Source organism: Pongo pygmaeus, chromosome 12 (genome assembly GCF_028885625.2).
Source record: "Pongo pygmaeus isolate AG05252 chromosome 12, NHGRI_mPonPyg2-v2.0_pri, whole genome shotgun sequence".
In the NCBI taxonomy this organism is placed as follows: Eukaryota; Metazoa; Chordata; class Mammalia; order Primates; family Hominidae; genus Pongo; species Pongo pygmaeus.
Window position 1 is genome coordinate 69,578,855 of NC_072385.2, and position 27,855 is coordinate 69,606,709.

Sequence of the window (27,855 nt, forward strand, 5' to 3'; positions counted from 1 at the left end):
AGACTGGTCTCGAACTCCTGACCTTGTGATCCACCTGCCTCGGCCTCCCAAAGTGTTGGGATTACAGGTGTGAGCCACCGCGCCCGGACAGTTTCTTACAATTTTGTTAACTGGTCTCCTGTCTTTCACAATCGTATAAAAATAAGGGTAGAGGTGGTCAAAGGCCCAGCTATTCAGTAAGATTTTTATGGGGTAATTTGAGGGTGGAATAGTTGCAGACAATATTCAGAATAAGTAATGTGGTATTGATTGGTATTATATATGTTTTTTATACATATATATATATATATATATATCAGCATTTACTTAATAACATTATTTGACGTATACTCTATACTTAAATCTTCCCATTTGTCCCAAAAATCTTTATAGCTTTTTCCCCCCTCAAATGCAGGATTCATTCAAGGTTAATGCATTGCATTTGGCTGGTATGTCTCTTTAAGTCTTCCCCAATCTGGACTAGTCCTACCGCCTTCCTCTCTTCTTTAGGTTTATCCATTGAGAAGTAGAGACCATATGTCCTAGAGCATGTCCCACATTCTGAATTGGCTTGTTCCTCGTGATTAGATTCTAGTCAGACATTTCTGGTGAGACCATGATGTGTATTTCTGCTGTATTATATCAGGAGGCCAGGCTATCACTATATTGGTAATGCAAGTTTGATCACTTGGTAAAGGTGGGACTGACAGATCTCTCTACTATTTAATAAATAATGTATAGAGGATACTTAATAGCCATGTAACTATCCTATTCCCTGACAACCCTTTAACCAGTGATTTTGGTACCCATTAATGATCCTTGCTTGAATCAGTCATTATGTTGGAGGATTACAAATGGTGACTTTTCTTTTGCATTCCTTCGACTTTTATTACCTTCTTTGACTTTTTCAGGGCGTTGAGGTCAGGTTAGATAAATTCTGAATATAGGCCACTGAATGTAGAAATCAGGTCATTCCTAACCTTTTCTGGAGCCAAGTAAATGGTGAAGATGGAAGACAGCTAAGGAGGTAGACCAAAAAGAGAACAGAGGTTTGCCGATGAAAGGGAGATGAGAAGTAGTAGCTGGAGGAGGCAGGAAGGAGGGAAAGGGCCTTCATTTGGTGCTTGAACTTTTCTTTTTTTTTTTTGATGGGCCGATGAAGAGATTAAAGATAGAATTGGGGAATAACTAATAGAAAAAGGTCCCAGATGAAGCAGGAAGAGGTAAGATCAAAAACAGCTGTTGGGGGATTAACTCTGGAAAAGAGTAGACACCTATACTCTATCTCAGAAAGTTAAGAGTTGTGTATAGATGAAAATTAGGTACATTTGGATATGGACGGAAAAAACTACATCTGGGGACTTTTTTTTTTTTTAAACAGTTACTTTTTGAGCCTTGGGTTGTTGGAAGTAGGCTAGGGGACTTGAGGAGAGTGATGAAAGTGTTACACATATTGTGGGGAATGGAGAAGTGTTTCAAGATAAATGAAAGAATTGCTGAGCAGCATCAGAGGCTCATCTGAGATTGGAACTCATAAATTTGTAATCAGCATATTTTACTGTTTTTTCTGGCAGTGTTCTGCAAGCAGGAGAAAAGCAAAGACAGATTGTATTGAAGGTGGATGAGAGAGGAGAGATGCAAGGGAGATGAAGTAATGGGGATGTAGGCTAAGTAATGAAGTTAGTAAAGTAGAACAGGGCTGAGATACCCAACCAGTGGTGAGGGATGTAAGGGTAATGCCAAGGAGTGATTAATTAAAATACTAATTTATTGTTTGTTTGAGGTTATAGTAATCATAAACCTTGTATTTACTTTTCCCTTAAACTAACATTTAATATTTTTATTTGTACTATTTACTGACTTATTGCAGATGTTTCTTAGCTATTTTGCTTTATTTTCCCTAAAATGAAATTTCCTTGAAAGCATCATCTTTGTTACTTAATAAGTGTCTAATAGTTTATATATTTGAGACATATTTATTCTTCAGTACCTCTGAATGAGTGATTTTAAGATTATCTTGCTAATATTTTTGGCTGGGACACCAAGAAGAGAATACCAGTGTCTAATATGGTTCATTTTGACTGACAAAAATTTCACTAGTAATACAGTCGTATCAGTGGCCCAAAGGAGTAAGAAAGCATCCAAGCAATTTTTTGTTGTTGTTGGAATTTTTACATGCTAGAGACAGATTTTATCTTAGTATAGTTTATTCATATTCCAGGCCTGTGACCCTTAATCAATTTTTTTTTTCTTTTGAGACGGAGTCTGGCTCTGTTGCTAAGCTGGAGTGCAATGGTGTAATCACGGCTCACTGCAACCTCCCCGTTCTGTGTTCAAGCGATTGCTCTACCTCAGCATCCCGAGTAGCTGGGACTACAGGCGTGCACCACCATGCCCGGCTAACTTTTTGTATTTTAGTAGAGACAGGGTTTCACCATGTTGGCCATGATGGTCTGGATCTCCTGTCCTTGTGACCTGCCCGCCTCAGCCTCCCAAAGTGCTGGGATTACAGGCATGAGCCACTGCACCCGGCTTCCCCTTAATTTTAATGGCTGCTATAATGTTATAATTCTCTGAGTGCTGGGGAAAAAAAGACATTGCTTTTATTTGGAATAATATCTAGACTTAAAAATTATGTATTTTATGAAGATATTTATGATTTTTCTTTCTGATAAAGATGTCACATGAAATAGCATTTGTTTTATAAGCCATTTAAAAATATTTAAATTTAACATTACAAATTGTTATAATTTTTATCCTCCTAGTCAATATTATCTCTTATTGTTTCTTGTCACTAAATAAAAAGTAAATAAGCAACTTTAGGAAGCGCATGCATTCAGAGTTTCCTGCAAAGCACAGGGTCTCATAAATGCCATATGAGGAGGTAAAGAAAAAGCAAATTAGATTACTACAACTTTGTTGTTATTTTCTGGGTTCCTTAAGCCTCTTCCATACTTCTTTAATGCTCAAGAGGACTATAGAAGTACTTATTTATATGACAGCCCCAATGTTAGTATTTCTTGAGAGTATGTTTAAATTGTACCTTCAATATTGAGATTTTTGTGAGCAATAATATGTGATATGCATTTTTAAAAAATTTAAGGATTTTTAAAAATTATGATTAAACTAGATTTTGTCAAATGATAAATCTTAAATAGTGTAGAAGTATATTGCTATTTGTGTATAGGTAGTATGAAAAACTTACATTTGCCAGAAATTGGCTCTTGACATTTCAAAAATGTTGTGGAAAGTACTTCTTAGAATATGAGAGATTTGATGTATTTTGTAGGCAAACAGCAAGAAACCAACTGAAGGATGAGATTAAATAGGAAAAAGAAAAGGTGGTGGAAAAAGGAGGGGGCAGAGTTTTTACTACGGTAACATAAACTCCTGAGTTCTGTCAAACTGATCTTTGGTAGGACATTACAGTATGGTTAAGTTTTTCTTGCATACTATCAGTCCTTGTAAATTTGGAGAAATGAAATTTGAGATTTTTTTTGTTTACTTTTAAGAAACAGCAGTCAATTATGGACTTTTAAAAAAATTAGGTCCAAAATTGTGTCAAAATTATGTCAAAAAAGCTCTGTCCAGCTCCAGTGTTAAAAAGAAATTCCACTTTATCCATGTTTTCTCAAATTATAAGTAGACTTTTTTTAAAAAAGTTCATTTATAAGTCAATTATATGGGGCCAGGCGCGGTGGCTCACGCCTGTAATGCCAGCACTTTGGGAGGCCGAGGTGGGCAGATCACCTGAGGTCAGGAGTTTGAGACCAGCCTGGCCAACATAGTGAAACTTTGTCTCTACTGAAAATACGAAAATTAGCCAGGCAAGGTGACAGGCACTTGTAGTCCCACTTTCTTGGGAGGCTGAGGCAGGACAATCAGTTGAATCCAGAAGCAGGAGGTTGCAGTGAGCCGAGATCACGCCACTGCACTGCAGCCTGAGTGACAGAGCGAGACTGTCTCAAAAAAAAAAAAAAAGGGTCAATTATATGGAATTCAGAAGTTGTTGAGACGGCCTCTCTCCATTGCCTTGGTCAGAGTGCAGTGACGCCATCACAGCTCACTGTAGCCTCAACTTCTTGGGCTCAAACTTTCTTGAAAGTGCTAAAATGATGCGCCAAAGTAGTGTATTTATCCCACATTACAGGTGCAGAATTATTCCTTTGGTAAGAAAAATGCAGTAAATTACACTGACGAAAATGTAGGCTGGGCATGGTGGCTCACGCCTGTAATCCCAGCACTTTGGGAGGCTGAGGCAGGCGGATCACCTGAGGTCAGGAGTTTGAGACCAGCCTGGGCAACATGGTGAAACCCCGTCTATACTGAAAATACAAAGATTAGCCGGGCGTGGTGCTGGGTGCCTGTAGTCTTAGCTACTCAGGAGGCTGAGGCAGGAGAATCGCTTGAACCCGGGAGGCGGAGGTTGTTGTGAACTGAGATCTTGCCACTGTACTCCAGCCTGGGTGACACAGCGAGACTCCATCTCAAAAAAAAAGAAAAGAAAATGTATAGTATCGTTTTTCTTTTGGAATAGTCCTGGTCTTATAAAATTGTCACAATTAGATGTTAATTATTTCTATCATTCAACAGAAGATGGACATAAGTAATAGTTATAAGAGTAAATAATTATTGGTTCAGTCATTGATCTGATAAGGAGACAAAGACAGAAAAGGAAAGTACCAGGTGCCTGAAATGGGTGGGAAGGAGTAGTGACATAATTTAAAATTTTTTTATTGGTGCAGAGACAGAGGCATGGAACTTAGAATCAGAAAATCTGAATTCAGATTCCCTCTTCACAGTTAACTCACTAAATGGTCTGAAATCAAGTTACTCTTGAACTTGTTTCTTCATTCATATAATGGAGATCATTGATTCATTGATTCATTCAGAAATATTTTTCTTACTAGGTTATTTTGAAGATGAACAAAAACATCTGAAAGTAAGCTATTATGAACTGTATAGTGTTCACTGTATTTGACTGTATAGTCAGGTGTTAGTGATGATGCAATTCTTCTTGTCTTTCCATTTCATTCTTCCCTGTCATCCTTCCTTCTTTCATTGATAGCATATTTTTACATGCTCTTGATCTGGCACTTCACAGAACCTTCAGAGCCTGCAGTCCCAGCTGATTTCCACTCCTCCTCCTACTCACACATTGGGCACAGGAGTAGGGTGTGAGGCAACTTTTCTAGGTCAGCCTTATTTTCTCACTGTTGCCTGACAAAGTCCTGTCTTTCTCAAGGTGTGGCATAAACCTGAGGTGCCTTATAGTCCCTGGGCTTGATATTCTTTCTTTCTCACTTTGCCTCTCCTTTTCCCATCCCCTCTCACCCCATTCCTGTGTGTATGTAACTCTGACCATCTCCTTTCTCCACCACTTACTTGTTCCTTTTTTTTTTTGAGACGGAGTCGCGCTCTGTCACCCAGGCTGGAGTTCAGTGGCGTTGATCTTGGCTCATTGCAACCTCTGCCTCCCAGGTCCAAGCGATTTTTGTGCCTCAACCTTCCGAGTAGCTGGGATTACAGGTGCACACCACCACGCCTGGCTAATTTGTCATATTTTTTGTAGAGATGGGGTTTCACCACGTTGGCTAGGTTGATCTTGAACTCCTGACCTCAGGTGATCTACCCACCTCATCCTCCCAAAGTGCTGGAATTACAGACATGAGCCACTGCGCCCGGCCTCTTGTTCCTCTTTAATCTCATCCTTCAATTGGCTTCTTGCTGTTTGCCTACAAATATGCTCAGGTCTCCGATAGCCTAAAAGATTCTTGCTCAACTCTTGTTCTTTTTTTTTTTTTTCTTCCTTTTACCACGAAAGAGATGTTGATATTGTTGCCTTTATTACTTCATCACTTACCTCTTAACCTCAGTGGGATGGCTTCTTCCCTAACCACTGTCCTGAAACTGTTCTTAATCCAGTATCCTTTCTAAAGGAGATCTTGATCTCTTTGCAGCATATTGATGCTACTTACTGTTTGCACTTTACTTCGTGACCCATCTTCCCTGTGTAAGGATGGTATTTCTGATTGCCTTTGTCTTTTCCTGTAAACATATTTGCCCTACCCCTTGCTCAGAGCTTTCGTTAGCTCTCTTCTTCGGCACTTTCTCCATTTGTAATATCACTTTCCTGTGACTATCTGTAGTTATCTACTAATTCATTCCTGTAATGTAATTGAACTAGAAGCAGTAATGGAAAATTCAGGGAAGCAGGATTCTGTTCACTACAAGAATTTTTTTTCTCCAAAGTAATTATGGTTGTTTTACAGTAGTACTCTGCTTTTAAAGTAGTTAATTCTTCATTATTGAAGTTTTCAAGCAGAGGCAAAAAGACCCCTTGTAGAAAGGATTTATATATGAAGTAGAAAGTCGAGCCAGATATTCTTTTAAAGTCTTGTCCAACTCAGAAATTGTAATTTTTATCTCGTCTACTCTACTTCCATGGACTTAACTTTGACCTATACTCAGATGTCTTCCAAACCATGATTTCCAGTCACTCCCCTACCACCTCCTCGTCTCTCTTCTCTCCCACGGGCACAATTTTGTCATCAAAGTTGCTTATGTTCTAGGCCACCATATTTTCTAGCTTCATTATCACTTTCCAATATTCTTTTTACCCCCTTTAGTGGCATGGCAATGAGGATCATTTTTCTATGCTTTGGTGACTTTTCTGAAAGTAAGTTATGTCTGCCCGTATTGGTTTAGTTTGTTATTGCTGTTTTCCCTCTACTTCCTCCTACCCGCCACCTCTCTCTCCAGGATTAGGAATGCTCAAGCAAAGGACACCGGAAGAGGAGGCTCAGGATCCTAAAGTTTGCATTTATTTTAAAATTTTGCATGGCACAGTTGAAATGTTAATGTTTGCTGACCATTTAAAAAGTAAGATGTTTGCCGGGTGTGGTGGCTCACGCCTGTAATCCCAGCACTTTGGGAGGCCAAGGCGGGTGGATCACCTGAGGTCAGGAGTTCAAGACTAGCCTGACCAATATGGCAAAACCCTGTCTCTACTAAAATTACAGAAATCAGCTGGGTGTGGTGGCATGCGCCTGTAGTCCCAGCTACTCAGGAGGCTGAGGCAGGAGAATGGCTTGAACCTGGGAGGCGGAGGTTGCAGTGAGCCGAGATTGCGCCACTGCACTCTAGCCTGGTGACAGAGCGAGACTCTGTCTCAAAAAAAAAAAAAAAAAGTTTATAATAATAGTTGTTGCAATTATTTATTGAATGTCTACTATGTACCAAGTATTATGCTATGAACTCAAATAAGTTATTTCGTTTAAATCTTATGACATTCCTATGAGGAAGATACTGCTGCTGTCCCATTTTACAAATTAGGAAACTGAGACTTAGGAAGGTAAGACAGTTGTCACACAACTAATAAATGACAGTGATCTAACTCATTGTATGGCCAATACTCTTAACTAGTATATCATTTTACAAGGAAGGTGGAGATCTAGAATCAAATTTCAGAAAGTCAAGTAATATTATACAAACAAGGAAATATATTTTGGATTTATATTTTTAGATTATTTGAAATGTATGTGAACCTTTTGAGGTATTGTGTTAGTGGCTTATGTGTCTTACCCACTTTCTGTGATATTCATTCATTTGCTCATTCATTCATTGAATAGTCATGCAGTTTATTGAATGCTTAGACTTTGTATTGGGTGTGGTATAGGAAAGTGAATGAAACAAATATAAGTAAGTAAGTTTACAGTATAGTAGGAGAGATAGGAAACAAGCAGGTAAATAATTACATAATTTATTTTAGTCTAGAGTAGTTTCCCACCTTTTTAAAATGACTGAGTATCCAAGCCAATTTCTTAATAGACTGTCTCATACTCTTAATTTGTCTCATTGTTTCCTCATATATGGTGGTTTAAACCTTACTATCCTACTTCCTTCTATTTACTGTAAACTCAAAGGTAGGTCTAGAGCAAGGGTGCTGAACCTTGAGTTCACAGACTCTTGTAGGGTCTGTAGAATTCAGGGAATCCGTAAACTTCAGATGGGGAAAAAATTACATCTTTATTTTAACTTATCTCTAACTCAGTGATTCTCAACTGGGGTGAGTTTGTCTTCTCCTTCCCCAACCCTAGGACATTTGGCAATGTCTGGAGACATTTTTGATTGTCACAGCTGGGTGGGTACAAGAGAGTCCCTGATAACAGAATTATCCCATTCAAAATGTCAGTAGTGTCAAGGTTGAAAAACTCTGCCCTAACTGGACTTTAGCATTTCCTTTAATTAGGAATACAAGAAACCGTTCATGGATACAGTATGGACAGTACATTTACAGTACCTGTAGCTTTGTCACCAATAGAAATCTCAGGTATTCTCATATCACATTCAATTGCTGCAGATATCTTAAGATTTAATTTATGTTCATTTATTGCCTATAAATTAAGGTAGTTACTAGATTCATATTAAGAAGCAATAGTAGACTGGGCATGGTAGCTCATGCCTGTAATACCAGCACTCTGGGAGGCTGATGTGGGAGGACTGCCTGAGCTCGGGAGTTCAGGACCAGCCTGGACAACATAGCGAGACCTCGTCTCTACAAAAATACAAAAATTAGCCAGGTGTGGTAGCGTGCACCTGTGGTCCCAGCTACTCAGGAGGCTGAGGTGGGAGGATCGCTTGCACCCAGGAGGTTGAGATTGCAGTGAGCTGTGATTATGTCACTGCACTCCAGCCTGGGTGACAGAGTGAGAGCCTGTCTCAAAAAGAAGAAATAATATTACTATGTTATAATTTAAACATTATTGTAGCTGTATTTCAGTATAATTGTCCATTGTAGTGTTGTGTGTTTTATGCATTTAAAAACATTATTCTAAGAAGGCATCCATAAACTACCAGACTGTAAGAGAAATCCACAGGACAATAAAGCTTAACTCCTGATCTAGAGATTGGATTGGATTGGATTGGATTAAACATTTTTGAAGAGAATATTTCATAGGTAATGATGTTTATTTCCTATTTTGTCATTTCATGAATTACATAACATCAGGTTGTCCTCCTGTTATCAGTAATGTTAAGTTTAATGACTTATTTAAGGTGGTGACAGCCAGGTCTCCATTTTAAAGATACATTTTCCCCTTTGTGTTGCTAAGTAATCTGTGAGGTAATACTTAGGCACCATGAGAATATAATGTTTTTAACAACTTTTCACCTAATGGCCTTAGCATACATTGGTGATTTTTGCCTGAATTAGCTTTTACATTGGGGGTTGCAAATTGGTGATTTTCTAATTTGGTCATTCCTTCTATATTTATTACTGGCATTCTTCAGTAGAGATTTTCTTTCCCCACCCCCTTTCCTTATCTCTTTTCCTCCCTTAAGTATCTCTATGTATCCATTAATTTTTACTTATTCCATATGTTATACTCTATTACTTTTAAAAAATATGCTCAAGTTGTTCCAAATGTGGCCAGTGGGAACCCCCTTTTAACTTGGTCCTTTGTCCTCTTGATAGGTCCTACTGGTCTTTGAGCATATCTTGCTTTCTGACACAAGAGTGCTCAGGGTAGACTTATTCTTTCTGTATTCCATGTCTGGAGTTACATATTCCTTCAAAGAGTCCTGGTTCTTTTAGTTGGAAGTGGTATTTAGAAACAGAATTCTGGGCACCAGGTGTGTTCATTGCTTGGTGGGGTTCTGGCTGGTGGTTGGGGTTGGGGGAGGCAATGCTTCTAGTGCCTTTCAAAAGAAGTTTTTAACTGAACATAAAAAGATATTTTGAGCTATAAGAAAGAAAATCAAATCTCTATTTACTCATCCTTGGAAATCCTTTTTTTTGGAATGGATGATTATGTTTTTTCTTTTCCTTATTAGCCGAGACCCATTCTGTTATTACTTAAGTATTATTGGCAGCTGTCTGTCTGTTATGTCTGTCTGTTCTGATATGTTCTACATACCGGCCATTTCATTCATCTATAAAATTTTTATTATATGTATGACAAGAACTGTGATAAGCAAATAGAATACACAGGAAAACAGAAACATCAAGAAATTCAAAGCCTGATAGGGAAGAACTGTATGAAAACCAAAACCTCAGTATGATTGATGCAAAAATTGAAATACATAGAGTGACTAAGTGTGAGAAACCAAAGAAAGCTTCAAGAGAGGATAATATTCGAACATAGTATTGATACAATTATAAGGAGATTACCATGTGAAAAAGGTAGAGCTATTTGTAGATTCTCATTACAATTGTTAAAATGCCAAATTTGTTTCTAGATGGTAGTTAACTTGAACTATCAGAAATCAGTAGTTCCCTGGGTTTAGTGCTTAGAGCTTTCCATTTTCCTGTATTTTGTGTATTTTGTTTGCTTGTTTGTTTTTTCGAACTGATTTTTTTTCTGAGTAGACAAACTATGCATTGCTTATCCTGAAACCTTCTTAAGGTTTCTCAACGTTTTTGTTCTTTAGCCTTTCAATGACAGATTATTTCTTTGCTGAAATTTTGTGATTCAGATGCCATGTACATTTGTTGTATTTGTTTGTACATCTATATCTTATGAATAAATCCATGTTTTCTTACCAGTGATTGTACTTTTATAATTATGTGATGATCAGTACAAAGTTTGGTTCTTACTGTAGGGACATCTTCTTAATATTAAGCTGTGGATGGTGAAGGCAGTGAAGAGTCAAATGTTTGGAAACTGGGACTCATCTTTATAGGCAGTCTACTAGTTTTATGTAACCCCTTTTTACTAGAGATCTTCCCTCTTGTTATAAGAATTAAGAGTGGTATAGGAAAAAATAGAATGTGCATATGTTTTCCAATTCAAAATCTTTAAAGAGTAAACCATGTGTTTTTCTCCTCAGATACAGAAATAACTTAGAAGAATCTAGAAATATTTTTCTGCCATCTCCCTGCATATTTCTAGGTTTCTAAAATGGCACTTAGGATTTTTTTTTCTGTAAAAACAGCATGGTAAATAGAATAAATCAAGATATCAGCATAGTATTGTCAGAATGAATATCTAATTTATCTGACATTAAGCAATGGATGTTTAACATAAATACATTTTCCACATGTCTGTGGCTTAACACTTCATGTCAAAATGTATTTATTTTAGATCTCGGGGTACAGAGCAAGATGGTGGACTAGAAGGCTCCACTGGATGTCCCCCTCCATAGGAACACCAAATTTAACAACTACACACAAAAAGCACTTTCATAAGAAACAAAAATCAGGTGAGCACTCACAGAACCTGGTTTTAACTTCATATTGCCCAAAGAAGCACTGAACAGGATAGGAAAGACAGTCTTGGATTGCTGACACCACCTCTCCCCCATCCCCCATGCAGCAACTGTGTGGTGTGGAGAAATTTGTATGCTTGGGATAGGAGGAGTGCAGCAATTGTGAGACTTCTCATTGAATGCACTGTAACAGCAAAAAGCAAAACCAGGCTGAACTCAGCTGATGCCTGCACATGGAGGGAGCATTCAGACCAGCCCTAGCCAGAGGGGAATTGCCCATCACAGTGGTTGGAAGTTGAGTTCTGGCAAGCCTTGCCACTGTGGGCTGAGGTGTGCCAGGGTCCTAAATAAACTTAAAAGGCAGTGTAGGCCAAAAGGACTGCAAGTCCTAGTGCTGAACTGGGCTCGGCACCAGTGGAATTCCGGGGCACATGACTTACTAAGACATCAGTTGGAACACCTAAGGGAGTGCTTGTGCCACCCCTTCTCCAAGCCCAGGCAGCACAGCTCGCAGCTCCAAAAGATACCCCTACCTTCTGCTTGGGGAGAGGAGAAGGAAGAGTAAAGAGGACTTTTGTCTTACATCTTGGATACCAGCTCAACCACAGGATAGGGTACTGGTCAGGCCCCCATTCTAAGCCCTAGCTCTTGGATAACATTTCTAGACACACACCTGGGCTAGAAGGGAACCTGTTGCCTTGAAGAGAGGGACCCAGTTCTGGCAGGATCCATCCTGTGCTGACTAAAGGGCCCTTGGGCCCTGAATAACTAGCAGTGATAACCATGTAGTATGCCATGGGCCTTGGCTGAGACTCTGAGACATGCTGGCTTCAGGTGGGACGTAGCACATTCCCAGCTATAGTGGCTATAGTGAGAGACTCTGCTTGAGAAAAGCAGATGGAAAAATAAAGGGGACTTTGTCTTGTATCTTAGGTATCAGCTTGGCCATAGTGGGTTCAAACACCAAGTGGGCTCTTGGGGTCCCTGTTTCCAGGCCTTGGCTCTTGGACAGCATTTCTGGACCTGCCCTGGGCCACAGGAGAGCTTACTGAAGGGTGAGTCCCAGGCCTGGCAGCTTTCACCACATGCTGACGGAAGAGCCCTTGTATCTTGTGAACATTGACAGTAGCCTGGCAGTACTCCCTGTGGGCCTTTGGTGTTGGTGGCCACAGGGTGAGGCTCCTCTGCCTGTGGAAAGGGGAGACAGAAGTGGGAATGACCATGTCTCATGATTTGAGGGCCAGCTCAGCTGCAGTATAATAGGACACCAGGTAGACTTCTAAGGTTTTTGACTGATCCCTAGCTCCTGGAGATAACCTCTGGACTTACATGAGGACTTGGGGGAACTTGCTGTCCTGAAGGGAAGGACAGAAGCTGGGCTGGCTTTGCCACCTGCTGATGGTAGAGCCCTAGGTCCTTGAGCAAACATAGGTGTTAGCCAGGTAGTGGTTATGGCAGGCCTTGGGTGAGACTCAGTGCTGTGCTGGCTTCAGGTCTGACCCAGTGCAGTGCCAGTGTTGATGACCACAGGGTGCTTGTGTTGCCCTGCTGCAGGCCCCAGGCAGCTCAGCAGAAAGAGACTTCGTTTGTTTAGGAGAAAGTAAGGGAAGAGAACAAGAATCTCTGCCTGGTAATCCAGAGAATTCTTCCAGATTTTATTCAAGACTACCAAGGTGGTACCTCTACAAGTCTGCAAGAACCATAGCATTACTGGGCTTGGGGTGCCCCCAAAGCAGATACAGCTTAAAACACAACACCCAAGTCCATTAGAGTATCTGGAAAGCCTTCCCAGGAAGGACAGGTACAAATAAGCCCAGACAGTGAAGACTACAATAAATAACTTCAACGTCCAGACACTGAAGAACATCTACACCCATCTACATCATCCAGGAAAATATGACCTCTCCAGATGAACTAAATAAGGCACCAGGGACTAATCCTGGAGAAACAGAGTTATGTGACCTTTCAAACAGAAATCAAAACAGCTGGGTTGAGAAAACTCAGAGAAATTCAAGATGACACAGAGAAGGAATTCAGAATCCTATCAGATAAATTTAACAGATTGAAATAATTAAAAATAATTAAACAGATATTCTGGAGTTGAAAAATGCAATTGACATACTGAAGAATGCATCAGAAAGGCTTAAAAGCAGTTGATCGGCTGGGTGTGGTGGCTTATGTCTGTAATCCCATCACTTTGGGAGGCTGAGGAGGGTAGATCATGAGGTCAGGAGTTTGAGACCAGCCCGGCCAACATGGTGAAACCCTGCCTCTACTAAAGATACAGAAAATTAGCTGGGCAAGGTGGCACATCCCTGTAATCTGAGCCACTTAGGAGGCTGAGGCAGGAGAATTGCTTGAGGCAGAGGTTGCAGTGAGACAAGATCGTGCCATTGCACTCTAGTCTGGGTGACAGGGCGAGACTCCATCTCAAAAAAAAAAAAAAAAAGGCAGTTGATCAAGCAGAAGAAAGAGTTAGTGAGATTGAAGACAGGCTTTTTGAAAATACACAATCAGAGAAGACAAAAGAAAAAAATAAAAATAAGCACACCTACGGGATTTAGAAAGTAGCCTTGAAGGGGCAGATCTAAGAGTTATTGGCTGTAAAGAGGAGGTAGAGAAAGAGATAGGGGTAAAAAGTTTATTCGAAGGGATAATAACAGCTTTTCAAACCTAGAGAAAGGTATTAATATCCAAGTATAAGAAGGTTATAGGACACTAAGCAAATTTCACCCAGAGAGGACTAACTCGAGACATTTAATAATAAAATTCCCAAAGGTCAAGGATAAAGCAAGGATACTAAAAGGAGCAAGAGAAAAGAAACAACATACAATGGAGCTTCAATATGGCTGGCACTAGACTTTTCAGTAGAAACCTTACAGGCCAAGAGAGAGTGGCATGACATGTTTCAAATGCTGAAGGAAACAAACCTTTTACCCTAGAATGCTATATCCAATGAAAATATCCTTCAAACATGAAAGAGAAATAAAGACTTTCCCAGACAAACAAAAGCTGAGGGATTTCATCAGCTCCAGACCTGTCCTACAAGAAATGCTAAAGAGCTGGCCAGGTGCAGTGGCTCACACCAGTCATCCTAGCATTTTGGGAGGCTGAGGTGGGTGGATCAGCTGAGCTCAGGAGTTGAAGACTAGCCTGGCTAACATGATGAAACCTTGTCTCTACTAAAAACATAAAAATTAGCCAGGCATGATAGTCCGTGCCTGTAATCCCAGCTACTCAGGAGGCTGAGGCAGGAGAATCACTTGAACCTGGGAGGTGGAGGTTGCAGTAAGCCAAGATGGTGCCACTGCATTCCAGCCTGGGTGACAGAGTGAGACTCTGTCTTAAAAAAAAGAAATGCTAAAGGGTATGTACTTTAATAAAAAAGAAAAAGATTAATGAGCAAAAAGATACCATCTGAAGATGTAAAACTAACTGGCAATATTAGTACACAGAAAATCATAGAATATTATAACATGATAACTGGTGTGTAAACTAGCCTTAATCAGAGAAATTAAAAGATGGGCCAATAAAAAATTATAACTACAATTTTTTCAAGGCATAAGGATAGTAAAATATAAATAGAAACAATAAAAAGCTATAAAGTGGGGAGACATAGTTAAAGTGTAGAGTTTTATTAGTTTTCTTTTTGCCTATTTGTTTATACAAGCAGTGTTAATTGTTATCTGCATAAAACAATGGGTTATAAGATAGTATTTGCAAGCCTCCTGGTAACCTCAAATCAAAAAACATGGAGCAGATACACAAAAAATTAAGAAACTAAGACATTAAGTCATACCACCAGAAAAAAATCACCTTTACTAAGATGAAGACAGGAAGGAAGAGAAGACTATGAAACAACCAGAAAACAAACACAAACAAATGGCAGGAGTAAGTCCTTACTTATCAGTAATAATATTGAATGTAAGTTGACTAAACTCTCCAATCACAAGACATAAAGAGGCTGCATGGATAGAAAAACAGGACCCAGTGATCTATTGCCCACAAGAAACACGCTTCACCTATAAAGACACAACAGACAAAAAAAGGGGTGGAAAAAGATATTCCGCAGTAGTTATCAGACAAAATAGATTTCAAGACAAAAACTATAAGAAGAGACAATGAAGGTCATCATATAATGATAAAGGGGTCAATTCAGCATAGGATATAACAATTGTAAATATATATGCACCTAACTATTGGAGTACTCATATATAAAGCAAATATTAGAGCCAAAGAAACAGATTGGAAATAAAGAAAAAATTCAAATAATATCAAGCATCTTCTCTGACCACAATGGAATAAAACCAGAAATCAATATTAGGAATTCTGGAAACTATACAAACACATGGATATTACATAATATGTTCCTGAATGACCAGTGAGTCAGTGAAGAAATTAAGAAATTGAAAAATTTATTAATAACAGAAACACGACATACCAAAATCTATGAGGATACAGCAAAAATGATACAAAGAGGAAAGTTTATAGCTATAAGTGCCTACATCAAAAAGGAAGAAAAACTTTAAATAAAAACCTAATGATGGATTTTAAAGAAATGGAAAAGCAAGAGCAAGCCAAACACAAAATTAGTGGGAAAAAAAGAAATAACAAAGCTCAGAGCAGAGATAAATGAAATTGAAATGAAGAAACAAGACAAAAGATCAATAAAATGTTGGGTTTTTGAAAAGATAAAAAAAAAAAAAAACTGACACATCTTTTGCCAGACTAAGAAAAAAGAGAGAAGACCCCAAAAGATCAGAGATGAAAAAAGGAGATGTTAAAACTGATACCACAAAATTCAAAGGATTATTAGCGGCTACTGTGAGCAACTGTATGCCAATAAATTGCAAAATCTAGAAGAAATGGATAAATTCCTATATACATACAATCTTCCAGGACTGAACCATGAAGAAATCCAGGGCGTGAAAAGACCAATAACAAGTAATAAGATAAAAGTTGTGATGAAAAGTCTCCCAGTAAAAAGTCCAGAACCTGAATGGCTTCACTGCTAAATTCTACCAAACACTTAATGAGGGTCTAATACGAATCCTACTCAAACTAGTCTGAAAAATAGGAGGAGGGAATACTTTAAAACTCATTCTATGAGGGCAGTATTACCCTGATACCAATACCAAACAAAGACACTTCAGAAAACGAAACTGCAGGCCCATATCTAACGGGGGAACCAGCCGCCTATATTTCAACATAGGTTCTCTTCTATTTTCCCTAAGTGTCAGCCAGTCTGAGAAATAAAGGGAAAGAGTACAAAAGAGAGAAATTTTAAAGCTGGGTGTCTGGGGGAGACATCACATGTCAGCAGGTCCCGTGATGCCCCCTGAGCCGTAAAACCAGCAAGTTTTTATTAGCAATTTTCAAAGGGGAGGGAGTGTATGAATAGGGTGTGGGTCACAAAGATCACATGCTTCAGGGGCAACAAAATATCACGAGGCAAATGGGCAGGGCAAGGTCACAAGGCCAGGGCGAAACTAGAATTACTAATGAGGTTACTAGGCAGGGATTTCCTAATCCTAATAAGCCTGGGGAGACTGCTGCAGGAGACTAGGGCGTGTTTCATCCCTACCTACAACTGCATAAGGCAGACACTCCCAGAGCGGCCATTTTAGAGGCCCCCCCCACCAAATGCATTCTTTTCCCAGGGCTGTTAATTATTGATATTCCTTACTGGGGAAAGAACTCAGCAATATTTCTCTTACTTGTTTTCGGCAATAAAAGAAATATGGCTCTGTGCTGCCTGGCTTCCAGGCAGTCAGACCTAATGGTTATCTCCCTTGTTCCCTGAACATCACTGTTATCCTGTTCTTTTTTCAAGGTGCCTAGATTTCATATTGTTCGAACACACATGCTTTACGAACACTGTGCAGTTAATGCAATCATCACAGGGTCCTGAGGTGACATACATCCTCAGCTTATGAAGATGATGGGATTAAGAGATTAAAGTAAAGACAGGCATAGGAAATTATAAGAGTATTGATTGGGGAAGTGATAAATGTCCATGAAATGTTCACAATTTATGTTCAGAGATTGCAGTAAAGACAGGTGTAAGAAATTATAAAAGTATTAATTTGGAGCACTAACAAATGTCCATGAAATCTTTACAATTTATGTTCTTCTGCCATGGCTTCAGCTGGTCCCTCCGTTCGGGGTCCCTGACTTCCCACAACACATATCTGTGACTATTGATGCAAAAAATCTTCAACAAAAATACTAGCAAACCAAATTCAACAATTAAAAATATTATTCATCATGACCAAGTGGGATTTATTTCAGGAATGCAGATAGTTCAACATGTGCAAAGGTGATACATCATATCAAGAGAATGAAGGAGAAAAAACATATCACCTGATTCTGAAAAAGCATGTCATAAAATTAAACATCCTTTCATAATAAAAACCCTCAAAACTAGGTATAGAAGGAACATTCCTCAAAAACAGTAAAAGCCATATATGACAGACCCATAGCTGTTATCACAGTGAATGAGGAAAAACTGAAAACCCTTCTTCTAAGATCTGAAACACAGCAAGGATGCTCACTTTCACTACAGTTATTCAACATAGTACTGGAAGTCCTAGCCGGAGCAGTCAGACAGGAGAAAGAAAGAGGATCCAAATTGGAAAGGAAGAAGTCAAATTATCCTTGTTTGTAGGTTATATGATCTTATGTTTGGATAAACCTAAACAATTCATCAAAAATGATTAGAAGCGATAAATTCAGTAAAGTTGCAGGATATAAAATCAGCATACAAAAATCAGTATCATTTCCATATGCCAACACTGAACAATGTGAAAAAGAAATCAAGAAAGTAACCCCATTTACAACAGCTGGAAATAAAGTACCTAGGAGTTAACCAAAAAAGTGAAAAATCTCTACAGTGAAAGCTGTAAAATGTTGGTGCAAGAAATTGAAGGCAAACACACACACAAAGGAAAGATATTCTGTGTTCATGGATTGGAAGAATCAATATTGTTAAAATGTCCATACTAACCAAAGCAATCTACAGATTCATTGTATTCCCTATCAAAATACCAATTACATTCTTCAGAGAAATAGAAAAAACAATCTTGAAATTTATATAGAACCACAAAAGACTCGGAATAGCCAAAGCTATCCTATGCAAAAAAAAGAAAATTGGAAGAACCACATGATTGTGATTTCAAATTATACAACGTATTGGCATATAACCAGACACATAGAACAGTGGAACTGAGTAGAGAACCCAGAAATAAATCCATTCATCTACAGTGATCTCATTCTTAACAAAGGACAATCTTGGGGAAAAGGACAGTCTCTTCAATAAATTGTGCTGGGAAAACTAGATATCCATGGATAGAACAATGAAACTGGACCCTATCTCGCCATATACAAAAAATCAAAATGGATGCAAGACTTAAATCTAAGACGTCAAACTATGAAACAACGAAAAGAAAGCCTTGGGGGAAAATGTCCAGGTCATTGAAGTGAGCAAGGATTTCTTGAATAAATACCCCACAAGCATAGGCAACCAAAGCAAAAATGAACAAATGGAATCACATCAAGTTACAAAGCTTCTGCACAGCAAAGGAAACAACAAAGTGAGGAGACATCCCACAGAATGGGAGGAAAATATTTGCAAACTACCCATCTGACAAGGGATTAATAACAAGAATATATAGGGAGCTCAGACAACCTTATAGATAAAAATCCAATATGTTGATTAAAAGATGGGCAAAATATCTGAATAGATATTACTCGAGAAAACATGCAAATGGCACACGGGTGTATTTATCATCAGAGGAATGCAAATCAGAAGTGCAATGAGCTATCTCACCCCAGTTAAAATGGCATTTATCCAAAAGACAGGCATTAAGAAGTGCTTGCGAAGATGTGGAGAATAGCGAACCCTCATACGGTTAGTGGTAATGTAAATTAGTACAATCACCATGGAGAGCAGTTTGGAGGTTCCTCGAAAAACTGAAAATGGAGCTGTATGATCCAGCAATCCCACTCCTAAGAGTATATAATAAATGAAATCAGTATATTGAAGAGATATCCATATTTATTGCAGCACTATTCACAATAGCCTCGATTTGGAAACAGCTGAAATGTCCTTCAACAGATGAATGAGTAAAGAAAATGTGGTACATATACACAATAGAGAACTATTCAGCCATAGAAAAGGATGAGATCTTGTCATTTGCAACAGATGGTTGGAAGTGGAGGTCACTATGTAAGCCAGGCATAGAATGAGAAACTTCACATGTTCTCCCTTATTTGTGGGAGCTAAAAATGAAAATAATTGAAACTAGAGTGATGGTTACCAGAGGCCTGGAAGGATAAGTGTGGGGGAAGGGGGCCTGGAGGAGAAGTAGTGGTGGTTAATAGGTACAGAAAAATAGAAAGAATGTATAAGACCTAGTATTTGCTAGCCTAACAGGGTGATTAAAGTAAAAAGTGATTTTAATTGTACATTTTAAAATAACTAAAAGTATAATTAGATAGTAACACAAAGAATAAATACCTACTGTACTCACAGAAATTAAAAAGAAAAAATTTCAAAAATGTTTTTAGCTGTTTTATTTGGTTAATGAGAAAGTTAACATGCTCGATCTTAAATGTAGAATTGTCTTTATCACTTAGTACACAGTGTTTCTGTGTTGTACAGTGTTTCTTACCCTTTAGATAAGTATGTGTATTATCCTTTAGATAAATATGTATGTTTCTCTCTCTTAAATATGTGTAAACTTTTATACAGAAACAACCATACACTTAATGTGTGTGGATGTAAATGATAAAGAGGCCTTTCAAAGACTCTTAATTTTCCCAAATACCATTTTCGTCACAGAACTTTTGCCACCAAACCTCTGATGTCTCCGTATTGCATAGAGAACCAACTACAATTTAACTATACTGTGTGTGTGTGTGTGTGTGTGTGTGTATAATTTGTCACTTCTTCCCAGTGTAAACATTTCACTTTAGTCAGGTCAGTTTCCACTATAGTCAGTTCCTTAGTCTTATGATTGATTATTCAGTGTTCATTATCTTTTGTTCATGTTATCGTGGGCTTTCTGTTTAAGCACCTTGAGGAAGTTGTTTATCTTTGTGTATTTTTAAAGCAGCTTGTTTCTTACGGTTTCAGTGAATGGTATATTTGGTTATGTTTCCTTTGCATTGAAAGTACTGAGACAGATACATATTTTTAGTTTTCCAGCAAACTAGAGGGAAGTTAGAACAGACGAACTATTTGTCATGGGTTCTTGCCTCATATCTTTGCTCCTTATTTTTTATTTATTGTTTGTTTGAGACGGGGTCTCACCCTGTTGCCCAGGCTGGAATATAGTGGCGTGATCTTGGCTCACTGCAACCTCTGCCTCCTGGGCTCAAGCAATCCTCTCACCTCAGCCTTCCGAGTAACTGGACTACAGGCATGCACCACTGCGCCCAGCTAATTTTTGTAATTTTTGTAGATAACGAGGTTTCATCATGTCGTTCAGGCTGGCCTTGAACTCCAGGACTCAAGTAATCCAACTGCTTTGGCCTCCCAAAGTGCTGAGATTTACAGGCATGAGCCACTGTGCCAGCCTCTGCTCCCCATTTCCTGCTCTTATTTATCTTTTTGCCAGATTTTCTAACTTGGCTTTTTGTTTTGTTTTGTTTTTTTGGACTTGTTAAACCTCATATTCTTTCTAGGCCTTTCTATTCTTCTCTGTTTTGAGAGAACTTAGACTAGGTGATCTCTAAACATTTCAATAATAAAACAATGCATGTTCTTTAGTGTCCAGTTTCAATATTGCTTCATTTATAAAGTCTTACCTGTCCCGGTAGCCTATATTATGTTGTCTTGCCCCACAAATTCTTTCAGTACTTACTTTAAAATGTAGACATAGGTTAACTTGTGTTTTGCTTACATATATTTGTTTTAATTACTTAATACAATTGCAAGCTCTTTGAAGAATGACACTTCCTTTTTAAAGAATTTAATTACTATTTATTTTTTAATCATATTACTATGTAGCAGTCACATCATAGTAATAATTACAATGACAGTAACCTCTGAATACTAACTCTGAGGCAGACATTATTTTAAATGCTTTACTTATGTCCATTCTCATAATTCATAACAGGATGTTGATGAGATAAGATCTCGTTTCATCTCCATTTCACTGATGAGGAAAGACACATACATAAAGGTTAAGTAAATTTCCTCACCACTAGTGAGTAAACGTAGATGGACCTAAGCAGGGATACTTCAAAACCCATGCACTTATCTGTTTTGCTATAACGCATAACTACTATGTACTTGCTGAATGAATAGAATGTTTTTAATCTTTAATATATGTTGGTTACAACCTTGGTATTTTTTGTACTTTGAATAAAAGATTAAGGATGTTTCACTTTTTTAAAAATGGGGACAAATAACTATCTTAGTAAACTAAATATTGTGATCAATTTTCCCAATTAAGAGCAAATATTCAAATTGCCTACTTTGAGGTATTTTGAAAAATTCTTCTGCTTTTGAAAGAAAATTTGTGACATATATAATACTTAGAGATGGATTTTGATTTGCGGTGTCTTAATTATTATTTCTTACTCATTTTCAGTTGAGTGGTGATTTTATGCAATGGCTTCAAGCCACAGTTCTTCACCAGTGCCTCAAGGAAGCAGCAGTGATGTTTTCTTTAAAATAGAGGTAGATCCGTCAAAACACATTCGACCTGTGCCATCACTGCCAGATGTGTGTCCCAAGGAACCCACAGGTAATGTTTTTTTTTTTTTGTTGTTGGATTTTTTACTGATTTCTATTATCTTTAAATGAGTAGTCAGGTTTTATATACCAATGTTAGAAGAGTAAATTTTATGATGTTAAAAATCATTTGGGGGGGCCGGGCACGGTGGCTCATGCCTATAATCCCAGCACTTTGGGAGGCCAAGGTGGGTGGTTCACGAGGTCAGATCGAGATCATCCTGGCTAACATGGTGAAACCCTGTCTCTACTAAAAATACAAAAAATTAGCCGGGCGTGGTGGCAGGCGCCTGTAGTCCCAGCTACTCCGGAGGCTGAGGCAGGAGAATGGTGTGAACTCGGGAGGCGGAGCAGGCAGTGAGTAGAGATCGGGCCACTGCACTCCAGCCTGGGTGACAGAGACAGACTCCATCTCAAAAAAAAAAAAAAAATCATTTGGGGCCTGGCGTGGTGGCTCACGCCTGTAATCCCAGCACTTTGGGAGGCCAAGGTAGGCAGATCACTTGAGGTCAGGAGGGAGTTCAAGACCAGCCTGGCCAACATGGTGAAACCCCGTCTCTACCAAAAATATAAAAAATTAGCTGGGTGTGGTGGCATGTGCCTGTAATCCCAGCTGCTTGGGAGGCTGAGGCAGGAGAATCACTTGAACCTGGGAGGTGGAGGTTGGTTGCAGTGCACTCCAGCCTGGGTGACAGAACGAGACTGTATCTCAAAAAAAAAAAAAATCATTTGGAAATGATTGGGAAATTGAAATGTAGTTTTTTTCATGTATTTCATGCATTACTTATATAAACTGAAAAAGTGTTGAAAATGAAGGTACAGATTGAAAGCTGCTTAGTTAAAACATGGTACAGTCAGCCCTCATCATTTGCATATTATGTATTTGCAAATTCTCCTGACTCCTTAATATTTATTCATAATCCCCAAATCACTACTTATGGCATATTTGTGGTAATTTGAGTCACGTGCAGAGCAGTGAAAGATTTGAGATACCTGACACATGCATTCCCAGCTGAATTTGAACAAGACAAAACTCTGCCTTCTTGTTTCAGCTCTCATACTATAAACTAATGTTCTTTTTGTGGTCTGTTTTTACTTGGTGCCACATGTTTGGAGCTTTTTGTTGGTGATTTTGCTGTTTAAATTGCCCCTAAGCGCAGTGCTAAAATGCTGTCTGGAGTTCCTAAGTGCAAGAAGGCTATGATGTCCCTTATGGAGAAAATACATGTGTTGTATAAGCTTCATTCAGGCATAAATTATAGCACTGTTAGCCACAAGTTCAGTGTTAGTGAATCAACGATGTATACTGAATAAGGCGTCTTTAAACACACAAAACAAGGTTATGTATTGATCAGTTGATGAAACTATTGTGACCAAAGGCTCACAGGAACTGAACTCTTTAGTTTCCCTACAAGCAGTGGCTCAATATTTGCTAATTCAATATTCACAATAACTTTACAGAACAAATACACTACTAATAATGAGAATAGAGTATATATTTTTCCTTCTTGTATGGTTAATGCCACAGCAACATTTATGTCACCTAATTATAAGCCAAAGGATATTTTATCCAGGAGATCCTGCCATGATATAATAGAAAAGAGGCCTACCTCTAAAAAACAGTGGCGTATTAAAGGATAGAAAATATATAATAGAAAGCAGCATAGTTCTGATGTTGAAAAAAAAAGAGTAATTGTACATTAAGGAAAGGAATTCATGAAAGACTTTCTTTACTATTCACTCCACCCTGCAATTGTAGTTCTCAAATTTTGCATATCTTTTATCTCATGCATGTTTTTCAAAGCCTTAGTAATTGATGATGGCAGCTGAAGATTATTCAATCAGATTGATTTTTTATTAAATCATTTACTGTGGAAGATTAGTTGGTTTGCGTAAGATGGAATCTATGAATTTTTAGTTTTCTAGTGTGTACTTTCAAACATAGAACCAATTTTACAGCATTTACAGAGTTCTCTTGTTTACTTTTTGCAGGTGATTCACATAGTTTATATGTTGCCCCATCTCTAGTTACAGATCAACATAGATGGACTGTATATCATTCCAAAGTAAATCTCCCAGCAGCATTAAATGATCCTAGATTAGCAAAAAGAGAATCTGACTTCTTCACAAAAACATGGGGATTGGACTTTGTGGACACTGAAGTCATGCCTTCATTCTACCTCCCACAGATCAGCAAGGAACATTTTACAGTATATCAACAGGAAATCTCTCAGGTAATATCTAACTTGGCTAGTTATAGTCAGGTCAAAAGTAATAGAAATATTTTTAGTATGCTTTATTATCGATTTTTGACCAGTAATGTTTGATTAACTTATAGTATTCTTTTTGTTCATACAAATTATACTGTCCTGGGTTGCATTTAATTCTTTGCTTAAATATATTTTAATACATTTCTCTTACAGTAGTGATTTTTCAGAATTACACATTCCAAATAATGCTAAGATTCAACATGAAACCTACCCTGCTTACCAAGGAGAAAATGATTCTATTAGGCCTATAAAGTCCAGATGATTTGTGAGGTTTGAGAAATTGGCAGAATATTACTATTTCTGTGTCTGATTCACTGCATACAATTCTATAGAGCACCCTAGCTCTAGCAGATAGTTATAATATCTCCAGACATAATTATAACTTAATATATTACTTTAAACCCAGTCCGAGAGCAAGAACTGAGTATAGTGCAGAGTTTTAGATGGTCTATAATTCATTTTCAGATTATTAGTAAGTGGCTGTTATCAATATAATTAAAATCATTAAAGTGGTACAGGGGATATTTGTATTTTTATAACCATTCCTTTTTATACTTTTCTCATCAGCAAGCCTAGTTTGAATTTAGCTGGTTTTATTTTACTTACTTTGCACTTTTTTGAATATGGCTGTATTAACATTAATACTATATAGCATCTGGTTCATTTTTATTACTATCAAATATTTTTATACAGAACCTATATATTTTGTTTGCCTTTGTATGTATATATTGCCATATTAACAATCACTGAGATCTGATCATTGAAAATAGAACACAAAAACTGTTTTCAATGATCAGATCTAAGTGATTGTTAAGTGGATGAACATTAATATGCCTTTGTTACCTATAATTTGGTTTTTCTATTTGTGTATTGATCAAATATTGAATGCCTTCCATGTGTCAGGTAGTCTTCTAAACATGAGGATACAGCAGAGAACAAAACTGACATCCATTCCGTCCCTTACAAAGCTATGTTTTTAGCAAGGGGTTTAACAATAAACCCTAAAGCAACCACTAAAATAGCAAAACAAAGAATTACAGCTAATAATGGAAGACAGAAATGGAATTTTAAAAATTCTCAATCCAAACAAAGGCATAAAAAAAGAATGGATAGGACATAAAATAAATTTCAAGATGATAATCTTAAGCCTAATCATATCAGTAATTACACCAAATCTAAATGGTTTAAGCATCCCAATTAAAAGGCAGAGATTGTGAGATCTGATGACCCAAGTATATGCTGTATATAAGAAATATACCTTGAATAGAAAGAAAAAAGCATTTGAAAGGATGAAAAAATATACATCATGCTTAACAGTAGTCAGAAGAAAGCAGAAATGGCTGTATTAATAACAAAGTAGATTTCAGAGCAAAAACTATTAGTATGTATAAAGAATGTTATTTTATAATGATAAAAGGGTCAGCTAATCAAGAAGACATAACAGTTTTAAACATTTTTGCCCCAAATAACATACTTCAAAACATGTGAAGCAGAAGCTGAGAATTTTATGGCAAAGTAGCTATTCATAATTGTGGAGATTTCAATACTCTTTCAATAAATGATAGGACAAGCAGAATATCAGCAAGATTATAATAGACTTGAACCATTAACCAACCTGGCCTGACTTTAAAGAGCTCTCCATATAACATAGAAGAATATACTTTTTTTTCAAGTATTAATGAAACATTTATGGACATAGACTATATTCTAGGTTTGAAAACAAATTTTAATACATTTAGAAGACTTTACCTCAAACACAGTATGCTCTCTGACCACAGTATAATTAAAATAGAAATTAATAATGAAAAGGTTTGTGGAAAATCCACAGATATTTGGAAAACAGAACTTTATGCTTCTAAATAAAATGTGAGTCAAAGAAGAAAGAAAAATCAGAAAGTAGTTTGAACTGAATGGAAATGAAAACACAACATATCAGGATTTGTGGGGTGATGCTCAGCACTTAGGGAGAAATTTGTAGCACTGAATGCATATATTATTGAAAGAAGAATGATTTCAAATCAGTGACCTCAGCTTCCACCTCAAGAAGCTGGAAAAATGGCTGGGCGCAGTGGTTCATGCCTGTAATCCCAGCACTTTGGGAGGCCAAGGTGGGTGGATCACCTGAGGTCAGGAGTTCAAGACCAGCCTGGCCAACATGGTGAAACCCTGTCTCTATAAAAATACAAAAAAATTAGCCAGGCATGATGGCAGGTGCCTCTAATCGCAGCTACTCAGGAGGCTGAAGTGGGAGAATTGCTTGAAACTGGGTGGTTGAGGTTGCAGTGAGCCGAGATTGCATCATTGCACTCTAGCCTGGGTGACAGCGAGACTTGTCTCCAAAAAAAACAAACAAACAGAAAAAAGAAAGAATAAACATCAAAGTCAAAATCAGAGAAACAACAGAGAAAATTAGTGAAACAAAAAGCTGATTCTTTGAGAAGATAAACTTGATAAGCCTTTGGCAATACTGATTAGGAAAAAAAGAGAAGATAAAAGTCACCAATAACAAGAATAAGAAAGGTGATATCACTACAGATTCTACAGAGATTAAAAGCCAAATAATGAAATTTTATGAATAACTTTGTGCCAGTAAATTCAACAACTTAGATGAATTTACAGATTTCTTGAATGACACAAAATACCAAATCTCTTTCGAGAAAAAATAGATAATCTGGCTGGGCATGGTGGCTCACGCCTGTAATCCCCGCACTTTGGGAGGCCACGGTGGGCAGATCACCTGAGGTCAGGAGTTCGAGACCAGCCTGGCCAACATGGTGAAACTCCGTCTCTACTAAAAATACAAAAATTAGCTGGGTATGGTGGTAGGCACCTGTCATCCCAGCTACTTGGGAGGCTGAGGCAAGAGAATCACGTGAACCTGGGAGGCGGAGGTTGCAGTGAGCTGAGATCGCGCCATTGCACTCCAGCCTGGGCGACAGAGCAAGACTCCATCTCAAAAAAAACAGAAAAAGAGAAGATATAAGCTACTGGTATCAAAAATGAAAGAGGGGCTGTTTCTACTGATCCTGCAGACATTAAAAGGATAATAAGAGAATATTGTGAACAATTCTATGCCCAGAAATTTGATACCCTAGGTGAAATGGACCAGTTTATTTTGAAAGACACAATTTACCAAAGCTTACACAACAAGAAATAAATATTCTGAATAGGCCTATATTTATTAGAGAAATTGAATCAATCATACTGCTCAAAACAGAAATCACCAGGCCCAGATGGGTTCCTTGGTGAATTCTACCAAACATTTCAGTAAGAAATTATACCAATTATTTATAATCTATTTCAGGAAATAGAAGCTAAGGACATACTTACTAATGCATTTGGTGAGGCCATCATGAAGCTAATACTAAAATCAGACAAAGGCATTATAAGGAAAGAAAACTTTAGACCTCTTGTGTTTTTTTGGTTTTTTTTTTTTTTTTTTTTGAGACAAGGTCACGCTCTGTTGCCCAGGCTGGAGTGTGGTGGCAGGATCACAGCTCACTGCAGCCTCAACCTCCCAGCTCAAGCGATCCTCCCATCTCAGCACCCCCCAAGTAGCTGGGACTGCAGGCAAGCACCACCACAACACCACACCTGGCTAATTTTTGCATATTTTGTAGTGACGGGGTTTTGCCTTGTTTTCCAGGCTGGTCTCAA

General features: G+C 38.0%; 1 protein-coding gene across 2 annotated transcripts in view; it reads left to right on the forward strand.

Moving 5' to 3' along the window:
- The window catches only part of VPS54 (VPS54 subunit of GARP complex), a 120,125-nt gene that overhangs the window by 5,280 nt on the left and 86,990 nt on the right, over positions 1–27,855 (forward strand). The window contains exons 2-3 of one of the 2 annotated variants that reach the window (XM_054475130.2): positions 21,786–21,941; positions 23,921–24,162. In XM_054475130.2, coding sequence (XP_054331105.1) covers positions 21,806–21,941; positions 23,921–24,162 — 378 coding nt within the window. In that variant the 5' untranslated portion in view covers positions 21,786–21,805. The remainder of the gene's footprint in view (positions 1–21,785; positions 21,942–23,920; positions 24,163–27,855) is intronic. The other variant, XM_054475132.2, reaches the window with a different exon arrangement.